The sequence below is a fragment of the Amphimedon queenslandica genome, unplaced genomic scaffold (assembly GCF_000090795.2).
Source record: "Amphimedon queenslandica unplaced genomic scaffold, v1.1 AMPQUscaffold_13453, whole genome shotgun sequence".
NCBI lineage: Eukaryota > Metazoa > Porifera > Demospongiae > Haplosclerida > Niphatidae > Amphimedon > Amphimedon queenslandica.
The window spans coordinates 144,570-169,993 of record NW_003546311.1 but is presented as its reverse complement, the minus strand read 5'-3'; the positions used below and the strand labels follow the sequence as shown (position 1 = coordinate 169,993).

At 36.7% G+C, this 25,424-nt stretch overlaps 11 protein-coding genes across 15 annotated transcripts; 4 read left to right on the top strand and 7 right to left on the bottom strand.

Annotated features, from left to right (window-relative positions):
* Positions 1-219: 219 nt before the first annotated feature.
* On the top strand, positions 220-2,666 carry LOC100640579 (protein unc-93 homolog A-like). The gene is made up of 3 exons (XM_003385691.2): positions 220-1,410; positions 1,499-1,763; positions 2,102-2,666. The coding sequence occupies exons 1-3, from the start codon at positions 349-351 to the stop codon at positions 2,419-2,421; spliced, it is 1,647 nt and encodes a 548-aa protein (XP_003385739.1). The 5' UTR covers positions 220-348; the 3' UTR covers positions 2,422-2,666.
* LOC100635686 (tyrosine aminotransferase-like) lies at positions 2,597-5,289 on the bottom strand. The gene is made up of 9 exons (XM_003385652.3): positions 4,959-5,289; positions 4,797-4,901; positions 4,658-4,728; positions 4,439-4,597; positions 4,223-4,361; positions 3,637-3,842; positions 3,455-3,583; positions 2,937-3,119; positions 2,597-2,887 (listed from the first exon to the last, which is right to left on the bottom strand). The coding sequence occupies exons 1-9, from the start codon at positions 5,173-5,175 to the stop codon at positions 2,771-2,773; spliced, it is 1,326 nt and encodes a 441-aa protein (XP_003385700.1). The 5' UTR covers positions 5,176-5,289; the 3' UTR covers positions 2,597-2,770.
* A 25-nt stretch (positions 5,290-5,314) lies between these two features.
* Positions 5,315-6,806, top strand: LOC100635813 (cytochrome b5-like). 3 transcript variants are annotated; one of them, XM_019995140.1, is made up of 6 exons: positions 5,315-5,413; positions 5,486-5,619; positions 5,661-5,697; positions 5,741-5,853; positions 5,989-6,029; positions 6,078-6,139. In XM_019995140.1, the coding sequence occupies exons 1-6, from the start codon at positions 5,398-5,400 to the stop codon at positions 6,118-6,120; spliced, it is 384 nt and encodes a 127-aa protein (XP_019850699.1). In that variant the 5' UTR covers positions 5,315-5,397; the 3' UTR covers positions 6,121-6,139. The 3 variants fall into 3 exon arrangements, with proteins under 3 accessions (XP_019850699.1, XP_003385702.1, XP_003385701.1); XM_003385654.3 differs by lacking the exon at positions 6,078-6,139 and adding an exon at positions 6,604-6,806 and having other exon boundaries at positions 5,316-5,413; XM_003385653.3 differs by lacking the exon at positions 6,078-6,139 and adding an exon at positions 6,268-6,507 and having other exon boundaries at positions 5,316-5,413.
* On the bottom strand, positions 6,765-9,939 carry LOC100640451 (dolichol kinase-like). Its single transcript, XM_019995135.1, has 13 exons — positions 9,618-9,939; positions 9,500-9,572; positions 9,336-9,436; positions 9,135-9,287; positions 8,923-9,083; positions 8,198-8,263; positions 8,077-8,147; positions 7,870-8,020; positions 7,713-7,816; positions 7,507-7,639; positions 7,288-7,453; positions 7,062-7,238; positions 6,765-7,014 (listed from the first exon to the last, which is right to left on the bottom strand). The coding sequence occupies exons 1-13, from the start codon at positions 9,859-9,861 to the stop codon at positions 6,866-6,868; spliced, it is 1,749 nt and encodes a 582-aa protein (XP_019850694.1). The 5' UTR covers positions 9,862-9,939; the 3' UTR covers positions 6,765-6,865.
* Positions 9,940-10,024: 85 nt separating this feature from the next.
* On the bottom strand, positions 10,025-13,102 carry LOC100640324 (probable aminopeptidase NPEPL1). Its single transcript, XM_003385689.3, has 12 exons — positions 12,924-13,102; positions 12,689-12,871; positions 12,448-12,634; positions 12,310-12,377; positions 12,173-12,254; positions 11,979-12,121; positions 11,792-11,869; positions 11,637-11,733; positions 11,446-11,573; positions 10,492-10,668; positions 10,332-10,442; positions 10,025-10,277 (listed from the first exon to the last, which is right to left on the bottom strand). The coding sequence occupies exons 1-12, from the start codon at positions 13,068-13,070 to the stop codon at positions 10,119-10,121; spliced, it is 1,560 nt and encodes a 519-aa protein (XP_003385737.1). The 5' UTR covers positions 13,071-13,102; the 3' UTR covers positions 10,025-10,118.
* Positions 13,103-14,064: 962 nt separating this feature from the next.
* LOC100640199 (regucalcin-like) lies at positions 14,065-15,344 on the bottom strand. The gene is made up of 4 exons (XM_003385688.3): positions 15,265-15,344; positions 14,960-15,205; positions 14,725-14,901; positions 14,065-14,680 (listed from the first exon to the last, which is right to left on the bottom strand). The coding sequence occupies exons 1-4, from the start codon at positions 15,269-15,271 to the stop codon at positions 14,169-14,171; spliced, it is 942 nt and encodes a 313-aa protein (XP_003385736.1). The 5' UTR covers positions 15,272-15,344; the 3' UTR covers positions 14,065-14,168.
* Positions 15,274-15,889, top strand: LOC100635560 (uncharacterized). Its single transcript, XM_003385651.3, has 4 exons — positions 15,274-15,348; positions 15,394-15,469; positions 15,512-15,694; positions 15,747-15,889. The coding sequence occupies exons 1-4, from the start codon at positions 15,340-15,342 to the stop codon at positions 15,791-15,793; spliced, it is 315 nt and encodes a 104-aa protein (XP_003385699.1). The 5' UTR covers positions 15,274-15,339; the 3' UTR covers positions 15,794-15,889.
* LOC100640073 (protein ABHD4-like) lies at positions 15,807-17,528 on the bottom strand. The gene is made up of 6 exons (XM_019995139.1): positions 17,340-17,528; positions 17,197-17,282; positions 16,756-17,137; positions 16,495-16,649; positions 16,349-16,445; positions 15,807-16,294 (listed from the first exon to the last, which is right to left on the bottom strand). Exons 1-6 carry the CDS (start codon positions 17,510-17,512, stop codon positions 15,958-15,960), a joined length of 1,230 nt encoding a protein of 409 aa, XP_019850698.1. The 5' UTR covers positions 17,513-17,528; the 3' UTR covers positions 15,807-15,957.
* Positions 17,529-17,619: 91 nt separating this feature from the next.
* On the bottom strand, positions 17,620-19,632 carry LOC100639945 (dual specificity mitogen-activated protein kinase kinase 6-like). The gene is made up of 12 exons (XM_003385686.3): positions 19,527-19,632; positions 19,390-19,471; positions 19,290-19,329; positions 19,059-19,172; positions 18,818-18,937; positions 18,655-18,774; positions 18,529-18,580; positions 18,352-18,476; positions 18,219-18,290; positions 18,028-18,173; positions 17,930-17,975; positions 17,620-17,870 (listed from the first exon to the last, which is right to left on the bottom strand). The coding sequence occupies exons 1-12, from the start codon at positions 19,534-19,536 to the stop codon at positions 17,727-17,729; spliced, it is 1,071 nt and encodes a 356-aa protein (XP_003385734.1). The 5' UTR covers positions 19,537-19,632; the 3' UTR covers positions 17,620-17,726.
* A 94-nt stretch (positions 19,633-19,726) lies between these two features.
* Positions 19,727-24,698, top strand: LOC105312341 (rhophilin-2-like). Of its 3 annotated transcripts, none has more exons than XM_019995132.1 (18): positions 19,727-19,937; positions 20,498-20,616; positions 21,028-21,156; positions 21,206-21,284; positions 21,348-21,425; positions 21,470-21,594; positions 21,645-21,699; positions 21,754-21,807; positions 22,486-22,543; positions 22,594-22,685; positions 22,742-22,840; positions 23,222-23,390; positions 23,448-23,579; positions 23,622-23,719; positions 23,769-23,859; positions 23,916-23,983; positions 24,035-24,178; positions 24,372-24,698. In XM_019995132.1, the coding sequence occupies exons 1-18, from the start codon at positions 19,860-19,862 to the stop codon at positions 24,576-24,578; spliced, it is 1,875 nt and encodes a 624-aa protein (XP_019850691.1). In that variant the 5' UTR covers positions 19,727-19,859; the 3' UTR covers positions 24,579-24,698. The 3 variants fall into 3 exon arrangements, with proteins under 3 accessions (XP_019850691.1, XP_011403221.2, XP_019850692.1); XM_011404919.2 differs by having other exon boundaries at positions 24,035-24,181; XM_019995133.1 differs by lacking the exon at positions 19,727-19,937 and adding an exon at positions 19,963-20,184 and having other exon boundaries at positions 24,035-24,181.
* Positions 24,584-25,424, bottom strand: LOC100639819 (alpha-L-fucosidase-like; the record flags this gene model as incomplete). The annotated part of the gene is made up of 4 exons (XM_019995173.1): positions 24,584-24,999; positions 25,051-25,135; positions 25,190-25,275; positions 25,318-25,424. Coding segments are annotated over 4 exons (513 nt in total), but the record flags the coding sequence as incomplete, so codon positions are not given.

Below are 25,424 nucleotides of genomic sequence, written 5' to 3'. Positions count from 1 at the left end.
TATTATTATTATTATTATTATTATTATTATTATTATTATTATTATTATTATTATTATTATCAGCATGGGCTCCTGTTATTATTTAATCAACCCCACTATTATTATTAATTATTATGTTATTAAACAGAACACATTAATGTATTATTGTATTATGTATGATATTATAATTATACATCATTCTCCAATAATTACTGTTACTAAAAATGATTATTTTTACAAACACAAAGCTGCTGCAACAAGGCGTTGGCTGGAACGGGCGTGGCTCAATGCATAGATACGCGATACGATATCAAGTTTCGCCTTTCTTTCAGTGATCTTGCAGTTTCCTCTTGTAACTTATCAGGTACTATGGCTGAAAACAAAGACTTGGAGCTAGAAGAGGTGAAAGTTGGCAATGATTCGGTTGTCTCAGGTGAAAAAGAAAGAACTGTGACAGAAGAGGAGGCTGAGACCAAAATGGATGAGAGTACTCCTGTAAAAGCAGAGCCAGAGGAGAAGAAAAAGAAAAAAGAGGAGGACAAGAAGAAAGACGAAGGTTTTATGGTGCATGTGGAGGAAGATGACGATCCTAGGTGCTGTTTTTCGCTCAAGTCTAAAGCTTATCGAAACGTGTTTGGTACAGGAGTATCATTTATGATGTCACTCAGTGCTGTAGTGTCACTCTTCTCTCTCCAGAGCAGTCTCAATGACACTGCGGGGCTGGGGCTGGCAAATCTCTCTGTATTTATGGGATTTTTCTTCATATCTGGTATTTTTGCATCATCCATAATTAGGATACTAGGAACCAAGTACACGCTTATATTCTCTTACACTTTGCTAGGAGTTTATACTGTAGCTAACTTCTACCCGCATTGGTACACGCTAGTTCCTGCAGCTGTTTTTGGTGGCATGGGCTTTGGTCCGGTCTTTGCTGCAGGCAATGTTCACGTTACGACAGTTGCAATTAGATATGCTCACCCTTTAGGAGAAAAAACAGAGCATTTAGTGTCCTTATTTACAGGGATACAGGCAATGTTCTTTAAAGTCTCATACATTCCTGGCAGTTTAGCAACTGCAGCCATATTGTTTAGCGAGAGGTTATCAAATGAAAGCGAAATAATTATGTCACCACTAGGCAATGTCTGCGATAATGATGAAGCAAGCAAGTTGAATCCATCATACGTCTATATACTGATATCTGTCGATGTCATATTTGACATAATAGCTATCCTAGTCTGTCTGGCACTACTGGATAATCTACAAGAGGGAGGTTTCAAGAAAGAATCCAGAGGGAAAGTCTGGAAGCAGTTCATCAAGAAGCCAATTGTGGCTACCTTCAAGATGTTCAAGAGCTGGAAGATGTACATGATAATCCCAATGATGGTCCTAGATGGATACTTAGCTTCATTTGCTTTGGGGACATACTACAGAGTAAGAAAAAACACTTCTATTTATTTATGGGATTGGAGTACTATAATAATGCAAATGAGATTACATTTATTCCTCTTTCTGATTGTAGGCATATGTATCAGAGTGTATAGGTGTTCATTGGGTTGGTTTTGTTGTATGTACTTTTGGTATATGCTCTGGTCTCTCTGCAGTGATTGGAGGACGATTGGTGAAGTGCATCCCACAGTTTTCCATTGTGTATACTGTCTCTGCCATACTCTTTGGTCTAATGTTCTTTCTTATATTCTGGGAGACAAGGCCTAGCTACATTGTAGCATTTGTGGTTATTGCTGTTTGGGGGATCTGTGAGGGAATATGGCATTCTGTTCCACCAAGTGAGGATTGAAAAAATTTTGATTTAGATTAACAGCTATTACACCATTTCTTGACACTATAACACTGTAGCAGATAGTATTATTTTTAGGCTCTCTGCATCCATCATACTTAAGACCAATTCATGCTTTCCATGTTGCCACCAGAATTTAGTGTCTGCATGTAAAAACAGTTGCAATATATTGGAGTGTGTAACAAACATACTGAGAAGAAATTCATAATAAGACAATGCATTACCTTAAAAGTGTTGAGGTTAATTATATTCATAAAACCTGCACTAAATTCATAATTTTTTTCATTCATGCGCATTATTATAGATTATTATTTAATAAATTCATAGGTTTGGTTGGAGTGCTATTCCACAGAAAACAAGAGCCAGCATTCAGCGTCAGTCGTATGGGTCTGGCAACAGGAATGCTCTTAGGATTCTCTACTGCAATATTCTTAACAGTCCCTCAACTTCTATGGGTTGCAGTCTCTTTCCTTGTAGTGTCTCTAGTAACTTATTCGTTCCTAGTATTCAAAACAGAGACTAGGCATCAGTTGATACCTTGCTGTCCTAGGAGAGAGGATGAGCCAGAGGAGGAGGAGGAGAATTATGAACAGGAACTGGAGGAAGAGGGTGTAGTTGAAGTTGGACTTACTGAGAATGTCTTCTAATTGAGCTGAGCTCCACCAAACATGTCAATAAATAAATAAATTTTGAAATGCATTATATATATTACATGTACATGTATATTATATTATATTATATTATTATTATTGTGTTTTAATTTTGCTAGAACAGTTTTTGTTAATAATTATGGAGACATATAATTGTTTTTCAATTGATAGCATATTTTTAATGAAATATTTAAACCAAATAACTTTGTTGATTATCATATAATATGCTATATTTAACACAACTGAATAGCAGCAGCAACAACAATAAATAATAGAAATAATAATAATAAGTACAAGAGATATATATATATACCACACAATAGAATACATGTGACAGTTTATGTTCTTAAGAGCTAATGTGGTGATGCTTGATACAGAACTGAGTGATGCGTTGGACTGCCTCGACTATCTTCTCTCCCGGCATTATTAACACAATACGGAAGAAGTTAGGAAACTTGAAGACCTAAAGAATAAAGTATAGTCATAAGGAGAGGTAGTGAGAAGAGGCTTACATCTCCTGGCAAACAGAATACAGATTGCTCCAGTACTAGTTGCTTAGTAAAGTCAATGTCATTATTGAACTCAGGGAACTCATTTATATCAATGCCAACCATCAAGTACATTGCACCTGATGGCATTATAGGATTAAGACCGGGTGCCTTTAATAGACCATCATAAACCAGCTCAGCATTCATCTAAATAGGATAAAAAAATTAATGAGATCAAAAAATAAGAGGTAAATGAGCGATTAGTACAGTAGGATTCATTTTTAAAATGCTCACAACTTGAAAATTATCTGTTGGAAATAGCCCAAACTTTTTACACAGCATAAGGACGTCAAAATACATCAAAAATGCAACAAAAAGGGGTGTTTTTGGAGCCAATACCATGAGCTATAGCCTTTGCTTCTTTCAAAATTGGCTCATTTTTTAAAAAGGTTATAACTCAAAAAATTATTTGTCTGAAACAGCTCAAATTTTCCATGTAGCATAAGGACATCAATATGTATCAGAAAAGCATTTATACAAACTTGTAATATTGATATGTTTCTCTCGTGGTAATCAGCTGGAACGTTTTGAATGATACCAGGGACTGCCGCCTGGACTACAGTAGAAGGACCAAGTGTCTTCATTACTATATTAGTAAAACCATCACGGACCTAAAAACAAAAAGGAACAGAAAGACTAGAATGGAGAACAAGTAAGACACTACTTCATCTTTGAAGGCGTCTACGGGATCATGGATTAATATCCAACCGAGCCTCCAGCCAGGGATCATGTACTGCTTGCTGAGGCCACCGCACACAAGAGCTGGTACTTTAGTGCTAACTGACGCAATTGAATGAAAGGAGCTGCCAGGGAACACCATCTCTGCATATATTTCATCACTTATGACTGGTAGGTAATGTCTAGCAGCAACTACAAGAAGGCAACAGTGATCACTTCAGTTGTAGTCCAAGAAAAAACACTTATAAAATAATAACTGACAAAAGTACAATTACAATAATCAGAAAAGAAAATGTCTTTATATTGATATAGAAATAGACAAAAGATGGTCCAACATTGGATAGTAATCATCAAATGACCATTGAACTTAATCCTTTGATGGTAAACATAGCACAAACAAAGGCATGACATCAAGAGCGGATAATTATGATGACATGTAAAATACCACACTACATTGTCAATAATATGATATGACATAACTACTACAAGTTATGTACCACAATGTAGAAAGATAAATCAATGCCAATCACAACAAATTATAGTATAAAGGCTTCTATTTATATGATACTCACAATCAGCCAGCTCTTTTACATGCTCCTTTGAAAATACAGAGCCACAAGGATTGCTAGGATTATTTATTATGATTGCAGCTGTGTTATCATCAACAAGTCTCTCCATGTCACTTATGTCTGCTTCCCAATTTTGATCAGGCTACAGAAAATTAATAATAATTTTAAAAGGAATATTTATAGCATTAGCACCTACTCAATGATAATACGTTACAATACCTTTAAAGCATAGTGCCTAATCTCAACTTGTTTTGCACCTGTGAGGCAGTCATACAAGGCAAAGCCTGGCTTAGGAGAGAGTATATTCTGTCCTGCATTAGCCAACACACTAATAGCATACTCTAGAGCACCAGAACAAGACGAAGTCATGATAACATCCTACAAGAGATAGGGAGGGGAGATGCACAGTACATAAGAGTGCAATGATCGAGGGCGTACTTCAGCGGTCAATGGTGCCTGGTTTATTACAGAAAACTTCTCAGCTACAGCTTTTCTTACATGAGGCAGACCTTGAGAAAGAGGGGAGGGATAGAGATAATGAGAAGACTTATCTATACAATATAGATAGACTCTGTACCTTTAGAGTGTCCATAGCCATTATAAGAGCCAGTGTCCACTGCAGCTTTAAGTGATTCTATGGCTACTGGATGAGCAGGAAGATTACCAAACACAGCTGGGTCACCTGTTACAATAATCGAAGACATAATAACATTCCATTTTTTGTATCTCCTTCACAAACCTATGGAGAGTTTTATCAGCTCTTTTGACTGGTCTCTCTTCTCTAAAACTTCTTTAAAGTATTTCTCTTCGCTGAGTCGAACGTTATTAACGGCTCCCTTGGATTCCAGTGAAGAAGATACATTCCATCCTTCTTTTCTCTTCTTCTCTCTTGGACCCAGATTAGAAGGCAAGGCATCCCCGTTCTCCGTCAGACTGTGCTTCATTACTCCATTCATCTTTCTCTATTAATCAAGCAAAACTAGGCTATACCTATCTTTTGCTCTTTTCGTTTTCGAGGCTCTTTTCGAGGCTCTTTTACAGAAACTTTACACCTGACTCCTGAGTGACTGAGTGACTGACTGACTGACTGTAAAACTTTGAGGACCAGTTGACCACGCCCAAAAGAGACAACACCCTCAAATTCAATCACGTGAATTCTGCTCTCGTGAGAAATAAAAATGGCTGATTTACCAGGTACGTCCTAAACATGCTAAACAGTAAACACACGCTAAATAAAACCCTTTCACCATCTCTGCCTTTTTCCAGGTGACGAAGAGACCAGTTCAGAAGGAGGATTGAGAAAAATTGAATGGAGCGAGATTGTAAAGCATAAGGACCAGAACAGTCTTTGGATGGTGGTTCACAATAAAGTCTATGATGTCACCAAGTTTATGGAAGAGGTACATTTCCACTAATTCATTCGTTATTTACATTTTTCTAGCATCCTGGAGGAGAAGAGGTCCTTTTGGAGCAAGGAGGTGCGTTGAACTACATGCATAGTTCTTTACTGTTTCTCTTTAGGTCGTGATGCTACTGAGGCATTTGAAGATGTCGGCCATTCTCCCGATGCACGTGAGCTCCAGCAGAATTATTTGATTGGGGAATTAGCAGCTGGAAGTGTTAAACCTGTTGAGGTCAGTCATGTAATTATTATGTAACTGTTATACGTGTGCAGTATTGAATCCAAATGAATGCACACTCCATTCAAACCAAGTGTCAAAATGTCTTCTCTTTATTGTTGTGTCTTTCTCTCTCTCTCTCTACAATAGAAGAAGACTAAGCCAGATCCACCAGGAGTTCAAGATGACAGGTTAGGTTCATTTAGAATACAACTTACAGCCATTGAACTATTAATCAGCTTTCTAACGAATTTAGCATGTGGCGGCTGTCTCATTCAATGAATTTTAAGACCCCATCACACATAAGACGCATAATACATGTACATTGGTTATGACTGCAATGAAGACCAAGATATCTCTCCCTCCCTCCCTCTCTCTCTCTTCCTTTCTTTCATATGTCTACACATACATACATACACAATATTGCAGTGATGGTAATTCTAATTTAAGACGCATCCTATTCTTTGGAGCTATCATAGTTGGAGTGGCAGCTTATATAGGATATAAATATTACATTGCTTACAAGGACAAAACAAAATGATTTGCTTTATATCTATATCTTTTGGAATACTTTGATTTAGTTTTTTTTTGCAATCTCTTTGTTTACATTATTTGCAATTAATTTTCTAGTTAATTAATTCACTTTTATGATAACTTTATGCAACATTATGCTAAATGTACAATTTTTGCGCCTTGTACATAATGTACGAATTCCTTTAGTCACTGCTTCTCTCTTCTCCCCCTCTCTCTCTCTTGTCTCTACAGTTTAATCAGGATGTTACATTTGATTGGGTCAATTGTATTGGTCTTAACTGCTTACGGAGTGGAAAAACTTTCTAAATAAGACCGGCTTGCAAGGAGCCACCATTTTGTCAGATTATTATACTCCTTAGAGAGAGAGAGAGAGACTATTAGCATTCAATTTGTTAGAAATATTAATTTATTTGTCATTAAAGTTAAAAAGTAATGATTAGTATTAGTAGCTAAGCACAGTGCTCTTCAATGTACTGTCCATTAATTCTCTCTATCATAAGAAAGCTATGCATACAACATACTGAACAATCCCTAGCAGTAAATTATCGATCTGATGCGTGTATGCTTCCATTGCCGATCCTACTAATATACTTGAGCCAAGGACAGTCCAGGAGTAATGAGAGAGAGGAGGAACAGAGCTACCTAAAAAAGGATAGAGTAGCCCAACACTTTCCTTGCACTACTTTTACTTGTATAAACGACTCCAGCTGCTACTATAAATTGGCATACAACCGACATGAAGGTCCCTTCAAACGTTTTACTCGTCCCAGGCCACTTGTGTCTCCCAACTAGCGTCCCTGAGACAGCTGCAATAGAATCACCCACTCCAAGAGCAAGGACACCAGAATACATGCTTAACTGTGATACTAAGAGACAGGTTTGTCACACTAATGTCATGCATATACATGTATGTACCTGAATTAGTTTGGTGTAGAGGGTAAAGCCAGATTGGTATTGAGAATCCCAATAGTAGGTAAGTATGCGTTAGTATCAGGTAACCAGTATCACGCTCGTCGGTGAACGGGATCAACATTTTATTGATAGCGTCACCAAGAGGCCATATACCAAATAACCTTATTAGCTAGAAAAGAAGAGTGAGAGTGTTAATGAAGTGTTATACCATTGATCCTTTACTTCAATGACGATGAAGAACACTGTGACTAGAGATGAGGAGACGGAGAGTAAAAGTGGATCAAACATTAGGCCAGGGACATACACTGCAACTGCTAGCAAATGGAACCATTTCCTCATCCAGAGAGAGGAAGGACTGAAAAGGAAGAGAATACAAAGAGAAATTGATTCATAAGGAGTTAGAAACTTAGGAGAGTGTCTATACTTACGATTCACTTTTGAGGCAAGAGAGACTTGGAATATGAACCGATTGTGCTACTACTATGACTGAAGTGAGGAATACAACACACATCCAGTAACAGAGTAATAAGGTCTATAGAGAATGATGCTTAAAATCAGCATTAAATCTTATTTATAAACCCTTACTCTTTCTTGAGAAGAAAATAAAAAATCGATTAGCCACGGGAATGGAGATGAATCCATTACGAGGCCAAGCGAGGGCAATACAACAAAGAAAGCAAAAAGGAAAGAAACTTGTAAGAAGCCGAGAGACCAGGCATGAATGTAAAAAGACTCACTAAAGAGAAGACAATAGTAATGGAGGTACAGCTGTGCAGTAATTACCACTCTTACTTGGTACAAGCTAATTTGTAGAGGAAGAAAGAGAAAAGGAAACAGCACAAGATGAACCCAGTGACCCCAAACTGAAAAGAAACACTGTCAAACACCCAATAACTTTAAAGATTGTACTTACTTCAAGAAAAAGAAATGAAGTGCTTCTTTCAACAGAAAATACATCAGGTAATTCGTATAAATCAAACTAAAGGAGACAGAGGAATAAATATAACGTGCAATCAGGTGCCTTGGGTATTTTCAAAAATTGGCCGTTTTTTAAAATGGTCATAACTTGAAAATTTTTTATTGGAATCGACTCAAACTTTCTACACAGCATAAGGACATGAATGTGTATCAGAAAATGTAATAAAAATTGGGGGTGATTTCGGAGCCATTTTTTGGAAAAAACCATGGGCTATAGCCTTGGGTATTTTTCAAAAATTGGCCCGTTTTAAAAATGGTCATAACTTGAAAATTTTTTATCGGAATTGACTCAAACTTGCTACATAGCATAAGGACATCAATATGTATCAGAAAATGTAATAAAAATTGGGGGTGATTTCGGAGCCAATTTTGGAAAAAAACCATGGGCTATAGCCTTGGGTATTTTTCAAAAATTGGCCCATTTTTAAAAATGGTCACAACTTGAAAATTTTTTATCGAAATCGACTCAAACTTTCTACACAGCATAAGGACATGAATGTGTATCAGAAAATGTAATAAAAATTGGGGGTGATTTCGGAGCCATTTTTTGGAAAAACCATGGGCTGAAACCTATGTGGCATTGGCAAAAGGCTTTGGAATTGACTTATAAACTTTTACACAAGCTATTAAAATCAAAAAGTGTATAATGAAACAACTAACTTTAATGAGCATTAATAGTGTAGTATCTACCACCAGTAGACTGACTCCCTGACATAAGAGAGATACCTCACAGAGAGTGAATGACTTTGGAAAGGAATAAAGCAGAAATGGAACAAAAACACTATAAAGAGTGCAATGTAGAAAAAGTGGAAGAGAAGGAACTAAAAATAAAATAATAATAATAAGCAAAAACAGCTTTAATACTGACTTGCCTTGTAAAACATTGCTAATGACAAAGACTATAATAATTAATAATAGATTGTAAATAATTATTGAATTAGGATAAGGAGCAGAATTGAGCAAGGTTGGTAGAACTGTGGCTATTGAAATAGTACAGCAGAGGACAAGGTAAAGAGAAACAAGCTCTAATGGAGAAAGTCAAAACATAAAACACAATCTTTTCTCTAGTTTACGGATCAATGCTGGCTGATGATTAATGATATGAGATAACAAAGCAATGCAAGTCATTGGCGGTAATAGACAAGCCAATGGAAGTCCCTGTCCACCTGCCGGCCTAATAAAGGAGCAATAGTCAGTTATGTTCTATCAAAAGGATCATATACATGTGTATAGATACCTCATTTCAAATGTTTCGATTTTACTGGGAAAATAATCCAGCCAAGTTGTAAAAAGAATAATAAGAATTGCAACTAAAAAGTGGTAAATTTAATGTTATCAATAAAAATGAAGCATACTAAGTAGAAAGAAGAATACTCTGTGGAGTACAGCAGTGTCCAAGTCCATTGGTGAAACAGAAAAGAATTTCAAAGCAACTACAATGCTCAGTAAGACGGCAATCCTCATCTCTACAGCTCTTCCGCGACTTTTCTGCATCTCTTTGACGTATTGCTTGAACTGGACCATAGTCTCTGCGTCTCCATCTCGTCTTTGCTGTTGTGTTCTTTCTCCAATTCCATCTCTAGCCCTTCTAGCTGCCATCTGCTTTCCGTAATGCTCTGTATATCTACAAAAACTGACTAATTACTAAAATGGGGCAATCCCTTCAATCTATGTATCTATGGCAGCTACAAAAACAAGAAGATCTACAGATCAGAGCCTGATTTCCTAGCTAGCTTAGGCTCGTCCTTTACATTTTGTCTAATTTTAAAACAATTTCTATTATTAACATCTTATCAGCAATTGCCTAAAAAAATAATCATCAGTTTTTGCAAAGAGTGAAGGGAGGCAGGAGATAACTAGGTCTCTATTTTCCTCTTCTTTGTCACAGTGTGTTCATCCACAGCTTTAGATGACATGCTAATAGCTGGAGCAATACTCTTCAGTAGTGGATTGCTAGACAATGAACCAAAGAGTGTAGCTAATAAAGCAACTCCATATCCAGTAGCCCTTTCACCCTAACGAAAAATAAATGTTATAATTAGTCTTTTAACTCTCTCTCTCTTTATTACAGAGGAGACAGGAGCTGCCATGTCAATGTGGAGCCATGTTCCGGGAAAGTCAAATCCCAAATGAGAGAATATGAACAAGCCAGCACAAGATACTTGCGCATTACTGCGATCCTAAAACATATAAAAATTTTTAAAAGTTACATTTACACTAAAGGTAAACCTGAACTGAATTCTTCATGTCTGCCAATACGCTATTGAATTCACTAAAATGAAGCTCAGGAGAGAAAGGGACTGGAAAGGCAAGATCTCCGGAAGCCCTTCCAGCAATGGAGCAGTGACCCTCAATGCCTTCATCATTACTCAATATGGCACCATGATACTTACCAGTAGCTATGCCCTGTAACACAAATGAAAGAAAGGGGTCAGCTCAATGCAATATAAAGTAATGCATTTTTACATGTACACATCAATTTTGAAGCAACTTTAAAAATTCATAAAAAATCAAATTTTGATCGGAAAAAGCTCAAACTTTCTATATAACATATTTACATGTATATGTATCAAAAAAAATTATAAAAATAGAGAACTCTCACCTAGTCATTTTTGGCAAAATTTGGCCAAAAACCATGTACTATAGTACAGGGACTTTGGCCCAATTTTTGAGTAACTTTAAAAAATCATAACAAATCTAAATTTGATCGAAATAAGCTCAAACTTGATATACAACATTAGAACATGTATATGTTTAAGAAAAAATTATAAAAACAAAGAATTCTCTCCTTTTCATTTTTGGCCAAATTAGGCCAAACACCCTATACTATAGTACAGTGACTTTGGCCTGATTTTTGAGCAACTTTTAAAATTTATAAAAAATCAGAATTTGATCAGAATCAGCTCAAATGTGTGCATCAGAGAAACTTATAAAAATGGAGAATTCTCTCCTAGTCATTTTTGACAATCTATTTTGTAGCAACTTCAAAAATTCATAAAAAAACAATTTTTGGAATGAGCCCAAACTTTCTACGTAACAGAAGTACACATAATTATATGCAGTAGAAAAAATCATAAAATTGCGAATTCTCCAGGTGCCATTTTTGACGAAAGTCTTTAACCAAAATTAATTTTAGAAACTCTGCAAAATGAAAATAGAATAGAATTCTACTGGTTGAGATACCTGAGCTCCAGTAAGCGTGGCCATGTCAACAACAATGTCGGCCTTAAGATCTTTACTAGCATACACCACACCATCTCCCAATACAAGCCTGCCCTCAGCATCAGTATTATTGATCTCAACTGTTTTACCTGAGAGAAAGAGAGAGGAGTAATGCAGCAGAGGGTAATACACATAATATATTAATTATTTACCAGAGTACAGTGTATGTACATCATCAGGTCGTGTCGCTAATGGTCCTATAGAGTTCTCAGCAAGGCAAAAGACAGCATGAAGATTCTCTGAAAACCCCTTTAAAAGGAACAGTGAGCATGAATACTGCTAGCACAATCAAGTAAGTTTTGCTCACAAGTTTAACGGCAGCATAGAATCCTCCTAAAATGGCTGCTGCTCCACCACAATCCCTCTTCATTCCTAGCATTGAGAGCTACAAAAACAATAGGAATCGCAACTAAAGTACATAAAGAAACAACAATATCGAAGAAACATACTATAATTATGTTACTCTACAGTCATAATTGCAAATATTTCCTTACTCTGGTTTTAAGACAAGTTCCACCAGTATCAAAGACGATCCCTTTCCCGACCCAAGCTATGGTCTTTGTTGCTCCTGGAGGACAATGACTCAAAACAGCAAGAGCAGGTGGACGTGACGCACCTTGTCCAACACCATAAATACCTAGAGATTGAAAAAGAAAAGAAAGATTAATGTAATATTCATTTCTTTTACCTCCAAATCCTTTTTCTCTTAAATTCTCTCCTCTTATCACAAATGGCGTCAAGCCTAACTTTGCTCCAACTTCTTTGATTTGCTACACATACACAAAATTTCTAAACATTAAAGCAAAACCAAAATAAAAAAATCACCTCAAGGAAGCCATCAGTGTGCATCTCGCTACATGGAGCATCAACAATGTACTGAGTCAGTCTAATACCTGCACATGATGAAATAAACAAGGAGAGAAAAAACAAAAAAGTGCAGTAGATATTTTAAACTTAAAGTACCTTCGCCAGTCTCAGATAAAGCTTGCCTCTCTTGATCAGTGAGTGGGCGTGTGTCATCACCGACAAAAATAAAACCAACTTGTACGTTAATGTTCTTGACAGAGCCAGTAGTGGACTTATTGTAACGAGGATAACATCTTGCAACAGCACAACCAAGGGAGTATGCTTCACTCCTCTCGCATGCAATCTGATATTTAAAAAACAATCATCTTAAAAGGAATATTGTTATTGGCATTCTTACGATAAAAGCATATTCTGGATGATCATGCAATTTTAATGTATTGACAGTCCTGCTCAGAGCATGGGGCCTGCCTGGAGAGTTGTGACGGCTGACTTTGAATGGGAGAGCCGAAACTATAGCATTAGAAAGCCAAAGGGAGACTGTGGTGTTCTTTTCAACAGATTCTAAAGCAGCGAACCAAGTCTGTGGTAAAAATCATCCATAAAAATCAATTTTAAAATGGCGGCTGGAGTACCTGCTGATCTACTCTTGGAGACAAATAATCCGAAATTTGCAGCCACTTTAAATCTTTCAAGCATCTCAACTTTCCAATGAAACGGACTGGCCTCTGCTGGGGATCTCCTGGTGGCACAGTCAAGCAATACTGGAGCTCAACCGCCATTATTAATGTTCAAGTTTCGGTAAGTTATTGCCGCAGTTATAAATTGCGTGGGTGTGCTTAATAAGCACTCTTGGTAATGGGTTTATCTTGTTGCTATTCTGCTCCTAATGTTTGCAGTTTGTGTGATATAATCACATATGTCATAGTGAGCATATAATAGTCTTAGTCTATGATAAATCTAGCCAGTTAGTCATGAAGAGAATCGTTTTTCTTCTGTTGAATTTTTCAGTATATTTTGTCAATTGTAATCTTAGCCTGAATCAATTTGATGAGGAACAATTGCAAGGATCTTATAGCAATGCTGCTACTAACACTGGGATTAATTTTAAAACTGGAAAGAATTTTCTAGAAATAAGTACAATGTCAGGCCGAACACTAGTATCATCGATACATGATGCTACAACACTAATGACTACCAGCATTATTGGAGGAAAAGGATTCATCAGCTATGATGGAGAGGACATTGCAGTATCAGTCAAGACTGTTGCTAAAGTGAGAGACATGACATCAATTGATGACAAGATCATTCTATTTAGTGAACTGTCACAAAGAGAACAAGGAAGATATATCTATGACTTTACTAGTGAAAAAATGAAGCGAGGTATTATTAACATAATACAAGAGAAGGACTTACTGATTAAAGCATGCTATGCATTGGGGGCAAAAGGAATTACCGGTAAAAACTACCAGCCTGCACTTATTCTGTACAAGTTTGCCTTGAAACTGGAAAGCCTGCACAGACTTAACTATACTAACATACTATTTGATTATAATGACAAGCTAACAGATGATGAGGACGACTGCTTAGAGTATTGCCCACCTTGTCCTGAGCAAGAATGCCTAGGCATGTGTGGGCCAGGCTGCACTTGTTGGGAGATGGTCTGTGGTGACTGCTGCTACCATCTCGGTTGCTATGATCATGACATTTGTTGTAGAGAAAAGTTCTTTCGCTTACGCTGTTTAATACCTTATGGGTTTGCATGTGAAGAAAATTATTATTGCTAAAATTGAAAATTTATCATTATTAATTTGATTTATTATTATTTTGTGCACGTAAAGTTTTAGTACTTTTTATTGTCCATGTCCTAGTTCTCATTATTACAAAGACGATTTAGCTGCACATTTAGTATCATCAAAAGAATTAGCTGGTAGTCCGGTCACCCCAAGGCCAGTTATAGCAAAAAGAGAACCAGAGAGTGGAAACTTCTTTATCTCTTCGTCACTTGACCCAAAAGTTCCCGAAGTGACGTACAAGGTGCTGTAATCACTCCCTCCAAAACAACAGGCAGTTGGATGGACAACTGGCATATCAATTTTTAGCAGTCTTTCACCAGTTTCTGGATCCCAGCGTGATATGTTTGATCCACAAACACCAGCAACCCACAGCTTACCCTCACTGTCCCTGCACATCCCGTCTGGATAGCCTAAAGATGAGTCGGTGCTAAAATCAATGATTTCCCTTTGATTAGAAATCGTTCCTGAGTCAGCTTCGTAGTCATATGAATATATTTTCTTTGGCATGGAATTTATATGATAAAGACATTTATCATCAATGCTCCAGTCTAGACCGTTAGATAACTCAACTTTACTTAAATGTTGCTTAATTGTAACTAAAAAAACACTGTCATTCCTACCTCTCTCTCTTACTTCTTACCTCCATCAAATGAATAAAAAGCTCCATAAGAAGGTGGAGTCTTGTTATTAAAGATATCAGAGAGAGGAGCAGGATATAGAGTTCCATACCACAGCCTTCCCTTGCTATCACATTTTCCATCGTTAAACCTATTTAATGGTCTCTCTTCTTCAACACTACACAACACTGTCACTTCACCTGATAATGAAAAATAAAAATGTTCTAAGCTAGCCTCATCACTAATTATTTTGCTTGCCTGTATCTCTGTTAACAAGGCATATATTTTTTTCCATGAGAGCAAGCACAGAGTTACCACTCTTGCAAGGTATGGCAATAGCCACTTTTTTCTCTAACTGGAGTTTTCTGTTTCTTTTTGACTCAACATCAAAGAAGTTGATGCTCTTTCCATCACAGTCAACCCAAATCACTTCATTACTTTGAGGATCGTAGTGAGGGGATTCTCCTAGCTCTGAACGAGTCTCAACAACTACTTCTATTTTAACTATAAATAAATAAATAAATAAATAAATAAATAAAAAGAAAACTGAAATTTAAGCTTACAAGACATGATGGGCTGGGCTCGTAATTGTACGCCCACGCAAAACTCAAACTCCGCCCTTTTGCTAAAAGAAAAAGATGGCCTCGGTAAGTGATGGTGTTGTTATTTTCTTAATTTTTTCCCACTTTTAGGAAGAGACTGAGAGACAAATAGAACATCTGAGGACAAGGAAAGGCGTTAAATGTGTCATTGTCATGAACTTGCAAGGTACAGACGAGGAGTATTTCCTTTTTAATCCTTTCTTTTAAGGTGAGCTAGTGACTACTTCAGTTAATGAGAAAAGCTTGGATGATGAAGCAGTTGAAGCTTACCACAGACTAGCCTATCAAATACTCAGTGGATTGAAGGCATCCATTAAGCAATACAGTGCACAGGAGAACTTACAGTACACTAGAGTGAGACTCAAGGACTCTGAAGTTGTCATTGTCCCAGGTATGTAAGAGATCTTTCTAATTGTGAAACAACTTTTCACTTCATTTTACAGAAGAGAAGTTTGTTGTAGCAGTTATTCAAGACCCCACTGCTGCCTAATAATGATGATTTATAAGATAATTAATCATAAATAAACATTTACAATTATACAAATACAACGATGCTATAGAGAGATTAAATAATAATAATAATGTAGAGAGATTAAATAATAATGATGAGATAGAACTTTTTAAAATATTGATGATAACAAGAAATTATTGTCTCTAGTGAGTATGAAAAGCAACATCTTCTCTGTTTTCGCCGTTCACTACTTTGTCTCTTCCATCGACAGTCAGTTCACATACATACTCTACTATCTCGTTAAACACATCAGGCATATCTGCATGAATATGATGCCCAGCCCCCTTCACATAATGCACATCGACGTAAGAGCCTGGTCGAGCATCAAAAACCTTCCTACCAGTTTCGTTATCGAACCACGACCGAGTCCCGTAAAGGAGAGAGATTGGTATATTGGGATTCAGAGCATCGAATCTCTCCAGCATTGGTCTACGGGCCCAGGCTATGGGTACTTGGAGATAGAAGAAACCCGTTTCACCGCTAGAAAAATAAATCACATAATTTGTCATGTGACAATGAATGAAGTTGTCTTACGTAGGCTTCTGGGCGTTACAGTGATAGACATATTTCATGAACTGGGGACCAAACTTCTCTTCAAGATCAGGACGAAACCTCGTAACAAGATAAGGACCTACATGTACATGTACAATATCACGTAATTGGTGATGATGTCATTATACCTAAAGGTCCAGCTACTCTGACTGGTGTGAACATGTTAAAGCGACCGGTGAAAGACTGTGCTATCTTGTACTTTCTACTTTGTGCAAATTCAGAATCGATCACTTCTGGCTTCCTGTTAAAGCCCCAAGGCTCAACCAGAATCAAATGCTGAACTCTAGGAAGTGAAAACAAAAAAATAATTATTGAGCTATGAGCATCAGAAAGGGAATTATATTATTATTATTGTTATTACTATTATTATTATTATTATTATTCCATACCGATTAGGATATTTCATTGCGTATGATGTGGACATGAAGGCTCCAAGGCTGTGTCCCAAGAGTATCATCTTATCAAGGCCCATGGCTGCCCTCCAATTCTCTATTGAACTCACAAACTCTTCTTCTACTCTTTCAGTGTCTGTACTAAAATCCGAGCGAGAGCTACGACCAAATCCGAGGACATCGAATGCAAAAACCCGCCTTTTCTTGGCAAGTCCTTCAAAGTTACGGAAAAAGCAACAGAGGCCTGCCCCGAACCCGTGGACCATGACAAGAGGAGGGGAGGGAGGAGGGGACTGTGTCTCTGGTGACAGGGTGATGGTTCGAATGAATGAATCTCCACCGATCGGGACATAAAGGTTATCAAAGCCTCGAGTTATGTCTAAAGGTTTTAAAATATACATAAATGAATGAATTATAATTGTACAAGAATGACTTTACTCTGTAGGACTTCTCTTTCTGCTTCTTCCAGTAATTCTCTTGAAGTTGGTTTCCACGATGGCAGCCAGCTGAAAGAGCTATGCCTTCTACAAAAAAAACACAAATATTGTATAGTCTCCTCTTTTCATTGTCTTGACACTCACTGAGCTTCTATGTCAGTCGAGAATTGACTTAGAATTCCTTCTGCTGTGTTCTCTTCTCCGCTAGCCATTCTGAATATCCTTCTTGATAATACCAATACAATATTAGACTGCTGAACTACTGCTGCTGCTCTTTTTAAAGGAGGAGTCCAGCCTGACATCAATAGGAATGACATTCACATGACCATTACAAATGATTGTTGTATACACTCAGCAGGAGGCGTGGCTAATAATAGACCACTCCCATATACATTCGCGGGGAAATTGCCGCGAAACAAAAAAATTCATAATTTTTAATTATCAAAAATCACATAAAATTTGTCATAAGTCACTATGTGTACAAACAAATAAAAATGACACAAAATTGACACAAAAAAGGTGAGAAAATAATCATGATACTAATTCTGGTACATTCGTAGCGCTAGGTTCTGTCTTATCTGGTGGTAGATCATCATTGTATTTAGTGAGTATCGTGGTATACCAACAATGCATATCAACTCCAGTGTTCTCTATTGTTTGAATAAATGAATGGGCCTTGAAGGAGAAAAAGAGAGAATATTTTTATTATCATCGTTATAATTATCTATAGTTACATTAAGGTCTTTATAACGAGGCCTGGAATCTCTACTCTTTGTCAAACTAGAAAAAAAAATAGAAATGAAAGCATTAGATAATTACTCCTCCTAAATACCATTGTGCCACAAAGTCCTTATGTTCTCCGGAGAATCGATCGCTGGTAAGTCTTGGCGGCGAACCCTTTACAATCATTTCAATTAATCCAAAAATACTTCTTAATGTATCAACAGGATATGGGAACTCCCCCATTGCTATTTCATACTACGAATACATGAAATATATAATAGTCACACAATAGTCAATTACCATTGTAATACCGAGACTCCACACATCAGATCTGTGATCATACTCGTGTTGTGGTTCATCTATGCGCTCAGGCTAATTTTTAAAAAAGTAACAGTTTGAAAGCTTTAGTGTGTGTCTGTGTGTGTGGTCTTACTGCCAAATAAGGTCGACATCCAATGTCTGTTTTAGCTAGAGAGTCTACGAGTTCTCCGGCAATACCGAAATCACAAAGTTTGATCTCACCATTTTGATTGATTAAAATATTGGAAGGTTTGACGTCTTTAAGAAAACAGAAATAGAAGAATTGTAGTAGATTTACAAGTCATTTTACCTCTGTGCATGACATTAAGTTTGTCATGGAGATAAGTCAGAGCTTTAAGAGTCTGTGAGAAAGGAGAGAGAGAGAAGACGAGAAAGAGAATAATTTTAATGTTGCAATAGATAGGGTGGTACGCACAGAAAGTGCCATTTTCCCAATTACTAGCTCTGGTATGCTCTCCTTTAACTTGTCGTAAACTAAATGATAAAGCTCTTCCAAAGATCTGTCCATTAGTTCCATGCATATCCAGACATCATTCTAATAAAAACAGTAAAATAGAATATCGATTAACATTATCTACCTCACAAAAGAAAGCTCCATAAAAGAGGATGGTATAAGGACATTCTACGCTGTTCTTTGGTACTTTCCACTCCATCAGTAAACTTTTGCTTTTTGCCTGATCAGGTGTGACACGGATCCTCTGGAGCAGAAAAAAAAGAACAATCATAAAATAAAATGAGGACCTTTCAGGTAAATTCTCAACTCTCATTCAACTCAATTCAAGAGTGTACAGATGCTATGTACAGAGACACAGGCATTACCTTTACTGCCATTACTTTCCCAGTCACCATATGTGTCATCTTATTCACTTGACCGAATTGGCCACGTCCGATCTCACTGACATCATAAAGCTCAGTCTTTGAGAGCTTCACCGACTAAAAGAGAGAGAGAGAGAGAAAGAGACCATATTTATAGAATGGACAGTAGCTGATAATTGGTTGGGGTTTCATTCTCTCCTGCCTTAAAAAGAAATGGTATCAATTGTCACTCACTTTATCATCTATTTGAATCGTAGTGGCATCAGGTAAATCACTATATGCATGGGGAAAGTGAGAGAGTGTAAAAGAAGACCTGGTAGGCAAGGCTGCTTACACTATTGGGGGAAGGGGGCTGGTCTTCTTGGCAGGTAACACTAAAGAAGGAACATTAGCTTTAAGGTGCTTAAAACGATCCTCTAAAGAAATAAAAGAAGAAAGGATGACGAGAGAGAAGAATCCTCCATTACTTACTTGCTGGCATTTCTGTTTACGTTGCCAATTCCGGGGCGTGGTTAGTTAATAAAGGCACACACGTGTTATCACGTGGATTAGTCACAAAAGTGTACAAAACTGAAAGTGCTAGGAATATATTTACTGCTAGCCTGCTAAACAGTTCAAAAAACTGTTTAGTTCATGCATAATCATTTAAAATAAATTACATTTAGGCTTTTGGAAGAGCAGAGCTTGTATTCAAATTGGGGGCGGCGGTCCACATAATATCCACCCACTCAGAGCCTTTGTTGACAGTATTTGAGGTTTCAAGGAATTTATCACACAGTAACAGATCTAGGAGGAGGAAATCTAATGGCAGCTAGTTCTAACTCTACTACTAGTCCAGCAGTAACTGGGCGCCATCACATACCTCTAAACGTTGGGAAAGTGGTAAGCTTGAACAGCCTGCACTGCAGATAGAATGTAGACTACTACACAAATACGACCTTGCTACAAATGCATTCCAAAGCGAGTGAGAGGGAGTGAGTGCTTATCAACCGTATCAGGCGCGACACTGCTATGACAACCTACCCATAGACCTGAGCCCTTGTGTTCACTTTTTTTCTCGCCAATGGCTGCTGCTGCTAGAAACTCCGTCCTGAAAGGCGTAAAACTTGAGAATGCTCTCAGTGTAAATGTAAGGACTCGATTTATTAAACTGTGCTGTATGTGATCAGAGGAATTAGGCTGGACCCTAGTGATGATGTAGTTGTTTGTGTCTACTATATAGAGTTGTGTACAGAAAAGATAAGTTTATGTACCTGAAGCCATACGATACAGTTTATGGTTACAGCCTAATAGCAGTAAGATAAGCCTGATTACAGCTACTATAAACTATGATCGTATCATATATTACTGCCTTGTTTCTACCATTACACCTACTTTTATCTCACCATCCCCCTTTTCATTCTTCATTCAGTAAACCCTTTTCCCTGTCTCTTTATTTGCAGAGCTCTATAGGAGATGTCGGAACAATCAGAACGCAATTACAGCATAGGAAAGATCAATTAAGCAAAGAAATAGGCGTCGAGCAAGAAATAACGAAAGGGACTAAAAAGCTGTCAAAAATGTATGTAATTGATATGAAGTCATACCCTGAAATGTACTCATACACAATAATTAAATATAATTCTTTGATGCATGTACTCCTCTAGTAATTACATACTCTACAGTTTGCATTAGTCAAGTATATTCACGAGAATTATTTTCAATGCTATGCCATCAACATTATACTATGCACTCCTGCCAAATATGGTGTAGCTGCTGCACGTTGTTATTTATTATAGTGCCAAATATGGGCATACGTAAGTATTTACTGTATATCGATCATTATTTATTGGCAATGATTCTGCTGTGATTTGGCTCATAATAGTACATTGGTAATTAAGGCTGGGTCAACATTGATATATCAAATTAATGTAATATGGAGTGTATTTTCCTTGTTTATATTATGTATAATTATTTGGCATTTCTTTTAAAGGAAAGTATTGAATAAGAAAACAAGAGATCAGGCTTCACTGGAGCATGATTTTTCAGTTTCAAAGATTCAGCTACTGAGATCGGAACTGGCTAAGATTAATAGTTCATTACAAGCCTATCAACCTGAGAGGTAAAAATCACCGAGCATGTTTCTATTTATTATTTATTTGTTTGTTTAGTGCCCGAAGCACACAGATTCCTTTAATTCCACTCTCACTCAAAACAACAAATAGAATAAGTTTCATCTCTCCTTTATCTGTGAGCCAATGAGATGCAACTAAAGTATATATGTATATTGTATTAATGTTCAAATTATTACAGGATGTGGTTGAAAAGCATTATTATGTTGATCCAATATTAGTACAAGATGCAATTTGTGATTTTCAAGAGCTTCGCTATGTAATGAAAATAAAGTATTTTTATTATAATTATCTCAATTACAGTCCATATCGTCAGTGCCAAAAGATGATAGTGGCATAAAGACACTCTTTGAATACTTAGGTCACTTATCTTTGCTCTCAAAGCGTTTCATCAATTCGAAAATTCAACATGGCATCTCGTTCATATGGTAAGATAAAAGAATTGATACACCATTATTCCTATATACCATCATACTAGGCATGATGCTATTAATGGTACTCCTGCGACACAGCAAAGCTATGTATTTGAAAAGGTGATGCAGTATATAAATATGCTCTTGTCTTCATGCTTATTAACACTATGATAGGCTTGTGTGATATTCAACATAGCAGCATTATACACCCAGATAGGAGCACAACAGGTCAGTAGTGTGGTATAATGGTTTACATAAGCATTTAAGGCTTGGCTTAAACTTTAACCCTTAAACTTTAAAGAGAATGAGTGAAAAACCACCTTTAATGAGAATCGGTCATGGCTTTGATATACATAGACTAGCTAGCCCTGAAGTTGCTAAGCAAGGCTGTGTCATTGGTGGTGTCAAGATTGATGGATTTTCTAAAGGAACAATAGCTCACTCGGACGGCGATGTACTCTATCACAGTCTCACTGATGCTATTTTAGGAGCTATTGGTAAACCCGATATTGGACAGTTGTTCCCTGATAATGATGAGCAATGGAAGGGCGCTAGCAGTGAAGTGTTTGTGTTGGAAGCAGTTCGGCTAATGAGAGAAGCTAAATACGAAATTGCTAATGTCGACGTAACGTTAATCCTTCAAGAACCAAGAGTATCACCTCATAAAGAAAGAATGATGGATAATTTGAGTCGAGTTTTGTCTGTGTCAAGGAATTGTGTGAACGTGAAAGCACGAACACATGAAAGACTAGACTCTATTGGACAAGGCGAAGCAATGAGCTGTCACACAGTTGTATTGCTACAGCATCAATGAGAGATAAAGAGAGAGAGACATTATAAAGAGTTCATTAAATTCCTTTAATAATTAAATATAATTAGATATAATCAAATATAATTACTCAATAGGATCGCAGCACCAAAGAAAACATACAGACGGCTATCAGCTACTTAGAAAAAGCACTTGGTAGGATCAAACAACTTCATAGCTTGCTTATATTCACTAACTCACTGCAGGAATTATTGAATACATGAAGCACAACTTCTCACACTCCCCAACTCTGGATATGACACCTCAAGTACTTTCATTTTTCAGTGATCTAATGAGGGTAAGACTCAACAAGGAGATTAAGCTTATTTTAATTGCCACTATCCTCCTCTTTAGGCACAAGCTGTTGAGCTCCAGTGGGACCTGCTTGTTCTTGAAGGATTGAAGGAGACAGATATACAATCGCTAGTAGAGTATTCACAAAGAACTAAAACAGTTAAGCCTTTATATTATTGTATAATACAGATGTGGTGTAATACTAATATTAACAGCAATAATTATATTAACTGAATTCAAAAATTGAATTTTAAAGAAATTTTGAAGTTGCTTTAAAATTAGGCTGAAAACTCTGTACTATAGGTGCAGGGTCTTTTTAGCCAAACTTTGTCAAAAATGGCATGGAGAAAATTTTTCATTTTTATAACTTTTTTCTAATGTATGCTCTAATGTTGTATATCACGTTTCAATTGATTCCAATCAAATTTGAATTTTTGTATGAATTTTAAAGTTGCTTCAAAGTCCCTAAAGGGACTTTGACCAAATTTCACCAAAAATGCATCTCATGATTCAATTATATTAATATTCCTTTTATTACAGATAGCAGAATGCTTTAGACCATTACGCGAGCTAGTAGAGGAACCTCCTTTTAAGGAATACATACCTCCAGCCTGGGCAGCAATTGTTAAAATAAAAGACGCTCACTATAAAGCAATTGCTCACTATTATGCTGCAGTTATACATGAGAAAATGTATGAGATTTGCTCAAGTAAGGAGACACAAAAAATTACTATACGAGTATAAAATTATATAATAAATATTGTAGAAGGATTAAATGATAGAGATATTGAGGCACACAGAGCATCCATTACAACTGAACTGCATTTCCTGTACACAGCAGATAGTACTAATATTGATGAACTCTTCTCTCCTGACGATAAGCATCAAATGGGACTAGGTATAATCAGTAATGTCTGTTCATGATTGATTTCTTTTATAGCTAAATCACATTTAAATTGTGCTACAGTGCTCCATGATTATGCATTAAACTTTAAAAGTCTCAGCAAAGAGCTCGAATCGATCACAATACTGAAAAAGGTAATATTCCTGATAAATCATATCATAACTTAAAAGGATAAATTGATAGTTATTGGAGGATGCAAGCACTCGAACACAACGCATGAAAGACAAAGTGTCCAATACAGAAAGCATTGCAATGATATCACCCACAATACAACGTAAGTAGCTTTATATTTACACAATACTAAAATGAATTTTTATGATTTCTGTATAGCTGCTATAATTGATCTGAATCCAGTCATTCCTTCCTTTACAAAAGTGAAAGACACTTTTGAAGCTATTGTAAGTTAAAGCTAATAATGTTTCTAGTATTTGAAGAGTTTTCTTTCAAAGGGACCTCTACAAAAGTTTTGTGCTGAATACTCTTGGAGTCCTCCGAAGAAACTGACGCTCAGTAAAAGGACAACCGGAGGATATGGATTCTCTGTACGAGGCTCTAAACCCGTTCGAATATCATCAGTCAGAGATGATGATGATGATGTAAGGAATAAAAACAAACTACATATGCATTTGTGTAGCATAATTATCACAACTAAAAAATTTTTAGTTGGAATTATAGCTCAAACTTTCTGCTGAGCATAAGGTCATTAATAAGCATTGTCAGAAATTGGAATAAAATTGTTTTTTTGGGTATTTTCAGAACCAAATTTTATCGTTTTAATTTTGATAGAGGGGTCTTGCTGTTGATGACTGGATAATAAAAGTTAATGACAAAGATGTGAGATGGCTCATGCATGCTGATGTTGTATCACTTGTACAATCCTCACCAAATGACATACTGGAAATTGAAGTCATTACTCCAACTGCATCAGCGACACCCACAGCTAAAGGAGTTGGTAAGACACCTACATCTAAAGAACCACCGACAAGCATTTAATGGAGTTTTACTGTTTGTGAACACACATTTGAGATATACACACACATATATATGCAACAAAAGTCTAGCAAATTATATAAAGTGGCAATATAATAAAGTTTTTTTGTTTTTTTTAATGAAGTTTAAATATGAAGCTAGCAGCTGGGTACGTTTAATTACCAATAGCAAAGCAGCAATAAATAATTGTTAGCCAGTAACTCCTTCAAATTTAATAACCCAAGCCCACATCAATGGTGTATCCAATGGAAGATTAGGGAAAGTAACCTGAACAACTCCATTGGAACTACTAAAATCAACTTTACCATATCCAAGCATTGTAGCAGTGGTGGTGGATGATGTCTTCACTGATCCCAACTTAAGAGTATTACCATCAGGCCATTTCAATGCAATAGCATACACAAAATTATTGGCAGTTGTGTACCTTAATGAAAGAAAAGGGAGAAAGAGAGTGAGAAATAGCTCCAAAACTTACCATACACTCCCAGTGCTACTGTCATTTTGATGAGTCCATGGTTTGCTATTGTAAATTGATTCACCATTAGTCTTGAGCCATGATCCTGACATATCAATAAGTCATTAGATGTATGAAAAATTAAAATGATAATACATACCAACTTGTGTTAGCCTCTCCTCAAAAATAGGTACAATCCTTCCATCATGAGTTGGGCCAATGTTCATCAGAGCATTTCCACCACAACTAATGACAGTTTAAATAATATCCCCCCAATGTTATCCTTACCTAACTGTTGTTACTAATTGCTCTAGTATTCCTTCAATTGAAAGAAAATTTTTATAAACTGCATCACGTCTGAAACCCCACGAGTTTCTATCGACTGTAAATGCATT